The sequence below is a fragment of the Galeopterus variegatus genome, unplaced genomic scaffold (genome assembly GCF_000696425.1).
Source record: "Galeopterus variegatus unplaced genomic scaffold, G_variegatus-3.0.2 Scaffold141, whole genome shotgun sequence".
NCBI lineage: Eukaryota > Metazoa > Chordata > Mammalia > Dermoptera > Cynocephalidae > Galeopterus > Galeopterus variegatus.
In genome coordinates, this window is record NW_007726252.1 from 897,590 (window position 1) to 903,589 (window position 6,000).

A 6,000-nucleotide genomic window follows, 5' to 3' on the forward strand; every position below is an offset into this window, starting at 1 on the left:
TGTATGATTTATGCTCTATGTATCCTAAGATATCTTTACCTAATCCCAGGTTACAAAGATTTTTTTCCTACAAGATTTATAGGTTTAGCTCTTACATTTAGACCTGCAATCCATTTTGAATTAACTTTTTGTATATGGTGTGACTAAAGTTTATTTTTTTACATATAGATAGCAAATAGTTCCAGCACTATTTGTGAAAAAGGTTATCCTTTTATCATTAAATTATCTTAGCTTTTTTTTTTTTGTCAAAAATCAAACACATATGTGTAGATTTATTTTTGGACTCTGTCCTATCTCTTTGGGGTCTGATTTACTCCAAATCACACCATCTTAATTATTGTGGCTTTATAGTAAGCCTTGAAATTAGGTAGTGAGAATCCTCCAACTTTGCTTTTCTTTTTTAAAATCATTTTACATATTCTAGGTCCTTTGCGTTTCCATATAAGTATTAAAATCACCTTGCTAATTTCTACAAAAAAGTTTGATAAAATTTTAATTGTGATTTTGGTGAATTTATAGATAGACTTGGGAAGAATTAGCATCTTAATATGTGCCTTCTAATCCATGATCACCTTTTATCTCTCCTTTTATTGAGATTTTGTGTTTCTGAGCAATGTCTTTATGATTTTTTGCATATAAATCTTGCATATAATTTGTTTGATTTATCCTCAAGTGTTTTTTTTTAATGCTATAGAAAATGGTATTTTTTGGTATTTTTTCAATTTCTAATTGTTTATTGCTAGTACATAGAAATATAATTAAGTGATTTCTCTATATTGGCTCTGTATCCCATGACCTTGTTAAAGCTTACTTGTTAGTTCTAGTTGATCTTGTGGATTCTTTGGAATATTTTATGTAGATGATCATATAGTCTGCAAATAAAGACAGTTTTATTTCTTCTTCTTTCTTTTTCTTGCCTTACTGCACCAGTTAGTTAGGACCTTTAGTGTAATGTTGAGTAGAAGTTATGAGAGCAGATATACTTGCCTTGTTCTGATCATGGGGGAAATCATTCAGTCTTTCACCAAAAGCACTTTATATTTTTCTTTTTATAACACTTGTCACATATTTAATATTTGCTTAGTTCATGTTCCCTGTTTCACAGAAACAGAGTCCTTGACTTTCTTGTGCACAGTGGTATCTCTTGGTACTCAGTAAATATATGTTGAATGAACTAAACCGTGAGAGTAAACTTGGGCATAAGTTATTAGCACATGGCCTTCATCAGCAGATCAAAATTAACATCACCAGCAAGGGTGAAGTGGACTTCATGTGCCTCCAGATGTGATTCTGTGAGAAGGACACACCATTGCATATGTAATATTCCAGCTGAGAATATATAACCTGAATCTAATAACAAGGAAACAAAAGTCAAATCCAAAATGAGAAGCATTCAATTAAAATCATCATAAAAACAAAGGCTGTGAAAATGTTCCAGATTAAAAGAGACTTAAAAAGTAAAATCTAAAATTATAAAACTTAGAGAAGAAAACATTGGAGAAAATCTTTGCAACCTTGAGTTAGGCAAAGGTTCCTTAGATAGGACACATAAAGCACAAATCCATAAAAAAAAAATTGATAGATTAGACCTTAGTAAAATTACGAACTTCTGTACTTGGAAATATACTATTAGAAAATGAAAAAGCAAGCCACAGACTAAGAAAATGTTTGCAAAACATTATCTGATAAAGAACTGGTATCCAAAATATATAGAACTTTCCCAACTCAATAATAAGAAAACTACTTTTTTTTTTTTTTTAATTAGGGAAAAGATTTAAGCAGACATTTCATCAGAGAAGATATACAGTTAACAAACACATTTTTAAACTGCCTAATATCATTTGTCATTAGGAAAATGCAAATTAAAATGACAATGAGATACATGTACCTATTAGAATGGCTTGACAAAAATGACAGTATCAAGTGCTGACAAGGATGCAGAACAATTGAGTTTCTCGTGCATTGCTGCTAGAGAATGCAAAATGGTATTGCCATTTTAGAAAATAGTTTGCAGTTTCTTTTATAAAGTTAAACATACACTTACCATGTGATCCAACAGTCTCAGTCTTAAGTATTTACCTAAGAAATAAAGGCTTATGTTAACAAGAAAGCACTGGCTAGGCCCTTTCACTACAATATTTATATTGGCTTTATTCATCATGGCTAAAAACTGGAAGTAACTCAATGTCTATTGGCTGGTAAAGAATTAAGAAAAAGAAAAGGAAAAAAAAGGGGTGGGGGCTAGGGATAATAACTAAATGCAGTACCTGACTCTAGACTTGATCTGGAAGAGGATAAAATGCTATAAAGTACACTGTTGGATCAGCTGACCAAATTAGATTACATAATCTCACAGTAGATTAAAGTATTATATTGATGTTACTGAAATTGATAAGTATACTGTGATTGTAGAACAGAATATCCTTATTCTTAGGAAATACATAGTGAATATGTACTAAAATATTTAGGGGTAAAGGGCCATGGTATGTATAATTTACCCTTTACGCTTTACCCTTTAGTGGTTAAAAAAAAATGTGCATATATGTACATATGTTTACAGACACACAGAACAGGCAAACTATAAGTAAATGGGATAAAATGTTAACAATAGGTGTATCTGGGTAAAGGGTATAAAGTGCTTTATATGTTATTTTTATTTTTGCAATATCTGGGAATAAAATTATTTAAAAATTAAAAAATAAGTTATTAGCATTCTACTTAATGCTTTTGTTAAATTTTCTGATTGAGGGCGGGGCTACTTCAAAAGACTTTATCTGAATGTTTGTGACCCTTTTCAACTGGAAAACTCTAATTTATAAGGAAGATCATCTTTAGTTGAATTGGATGATCGATTGAGATAAAATCTTTTCTCTGCAGACTAGTTTTCTCTACTCTCTACCACAGATGCCCTTATTTCCCATCCTCCACCTCAACTGTCTCATTAACAAAAGCAAAGCTACATCTGAATAGGCTTCATACCTTTTTCATTTCAAGGTACAGTGGATTATTAAAAAGCTCAATGAGTGTCAGAAGCAAATAATATACTCAGGAGATGAAAGTTTCACATCATATGAAAGTTTTACTAAGGTATCTTGCTTCACTTCTTCATCTCAGATCTGGAAGCACAGATGGTGTATTTGGACCGGTTAAAAACCCCTGGACTTACTCAAAACAATATAGAGAAAAGAGGAAGCAGAAGTTGCCTGGTGAGAAAGAGGACTCAGATTGGCTGATAACTGGAGGAAGCTCAGGTGGGAGTGCAGCTGCCGTGTCAGCATTCACGTGCTTTGCGTAAGATGTCTTTTTCTCTCTGTACTTTACAACCTATCCAAATACAAATAGTCATAAATCACATGCATAATCCAACAATAGAGTAGTTTATGTGTTGGTGTTTTTATTTCTTTTTAGTGAACTATTTGTAATCAAAAGAATATCAAAATTTTATCTTGTAAATGCACTCAACTATACAGTACACTGTGTATTTTCTACATTTATCTTTAATTTAAAATAACATTTAAACTTTTCCTCTATAGTATCTGGTTCTCTTAAAAACATGATTTTAGGGATCTTGCAGAATAAAGCATTGAGCATGAGTGGACCTCACTGGATTTCATTTTTTAAATAATTTATTTGAGTGTCTGCTCACTGATTGTACAAATATTTGGGGACTAACATACCATGACTTTAGTTAAATGCTGTTGAGTTAAACTGTTGGTAATCGTTTATCCTTCAGCTAAACCTGACTTTTGCAAAAAAAAAAAAAAAAAAAAAGGAAAAAGGAAAAGGAAAGAATAGAAAAGCTACTACTAATATGTATCAACAGGATATTTAAGGTAGTGTTTTTATAAATCTGCAACTAAAAATATATATCAGAAAGTGAAGTTTTTTCAAGCTTGTTAGGATCTGATTCTGTTTTTCTGTCATATTTGTGTATTTGGTAAGAATCCATCAATCATACTTCAAGTCCCATTTGAAAAGCATTTTTTAACCACCTAAAGAAGGGCAAGTAAATATGGTTGTTATATTTATTCTATCAGTCTCAATTTAACCAAATTGAATGCATTTCTTTAATAAAACTGTATGTATTTTATCTCTCCTTAATTATCCACTAAAACTAAGTTCTTCCACACACATTGCAACCAATAAATTATTTATATTTTTTAGAGCTATGGAGATTTGGATTCTATAGATTTTTTTTCTTTAGTTTTCCTGAAATCTTATTAACAAGTAAAACCATTGCACTTTATCTTTGTGGAATTTTATAGCATTGCATTAATATTAATGAGAGTTCTGACAGGTTAGGACTGCAGGATTAGGTGCTTTTTTCCTATCCTCATCATCCCACTTAGTATTCATCTTTCTGAATGTGCTTTGAGAAAGATGGCATTTTGACACGTAAGTCCTATGGAAATTAAGTTTTACTTTTACACAGCCATCAGTGAATGCTAATAAAAAATGTATCTTTTAAAATTGAGAAGGTAATGGTCTGATTTTGTAGCTTGAATGGACTTGGTAAGAAAGGAAATATAATTTGCATTTTCTGTAGAGCACAAGCACCTTGTTATTGTTAGGGTGTTGTTCAGCCCAAAGCTTCACTTTAAATATAATCAGCGAAAGCACAGACCAAAAGTAACTTCAGATAGAATGTATCACGAACTGTGAAATATTCTGCTTTTGTTTCCCCCCTTTAGATTTGTCTCTTTTGTAATAGTTTTAAAAATATGAAGATTCTTGGAGTACTATGCAGCCACTAAAAAGAAAAGATAGAGCACTATGTAGTGACATAGAAAGATATCCAAGATACATTGTTTAGTGAAAAACAAGTTGCAGGAAAGTATGTATAGTGTGAACTTATTTGTGTTAAAAGTAATAGTAACATACATATATATGTCAGGCATTGTATGGAAGTGTCTGGATTAATGTATATCAAAACTGGTAATGGTTATTATGGGGGCTGTGATTATAATGTATACATTATATAGTTATACAATATTTTAATTTCTGTCGTAGATATATATTACTTTTTGTAGTGGATTGAATTATGTCCCCCCAAAACTCATTGAAGCTTGAATTGTGTCCCCCACGTTTTATGTATTAGAAACTTAGCCCCCACCATGACTGTTAATAGGGTGGGAAATCCTATTACGGTAATTGAAAGGTGGAGCCTTGAAGAGGTGATTGGATTGTAGGACCATGCAGTAGTGAATGGATTAAAAATGGTGGTCAGGGGCATGGTTCTGAGGGCTTTAAAAAAAGAGGAGAATCTGTCTTTCTCTCTCTCTCTGCTCTGTCTGCTTCCACCATGTTGCAATGTGAGACCCCTGGGTCACTTGCCACCACCAGATGGACTTTGGACTTCCTAGCCTCAGAAACTGTAAGCAATAAATGTCATTTCTCTTTATAAATCACCCAGTTTCAGGTATTCTGTTATAGCAACACAAAACAGACTAATGCAAATGCCCAGTGGGTTTATTGCTGGGAGACATGGTGGTAATACAGCTACACACTTCGCTATCTCTGTGTGAAGATGCACAGTGACCAATCACTGACAGGCTTTGAAAGAAGTGATGTGACTGTTTACCGATCATGATGCACATCTGTCATTTATGTAGTGATTTGTGTACTGAAGAGCTTGTGGTGTAGTTTGTCTTCTATGTAATTACTCATGGTAAATGTACTATGGTAACTGTCATTTGAACCTTGATATTGGGGGAGTTGTGTAAACTAAACCGTGATAACTGAAATGTATGCATCTCAGAACTGTGCAAAGTGAGGGCTGCCTTTATGTTATAACCATTTTATGAAGAAAGAAACTGAGTCTTGGAAAGATTAAATAACTGTCCACAGTCAGTAAAAAAATGGCAGAAATAGGGCCGGCCCCATGGCGCACTCGGGAGAGTGCGGCGCTGGGAGCGCAGCGACACTCCTGCTGCGGGTTTGGATCCTATATAGGAATGGCCGGTGCGCTCACTGGCTGAGCGTGATGCGGGTGGTTGCGAT

At 33.3% G+C, this 6,000-nt stretch overlaps 1 protein-coding gene across 1 annotated transcript in view; it reads left to right on the plus strand.

Moving 5' to 3' along the window:
- Nucleotides 1-6,000, plus strand: part of QRSL1 (glutaminyl-tRNA synthase (glutamine-hydrolyzing)-like 1) — a 30,262-nt gene that overhangs the window by 10,365 nt on the left and 13,897 nt on the right. The window contains exon 5 of the mRNA XM_008590516.1: nucleotides 3,115-3,291. Within this exon, the coding sequence (XP_008588738.1) occupies nucleotides 3,115-3,291 (177 nt within the window). The remainder of the gene's footprint in view (nucleotides 1-3,114; nucleotides 3,292-6,000) is intronic.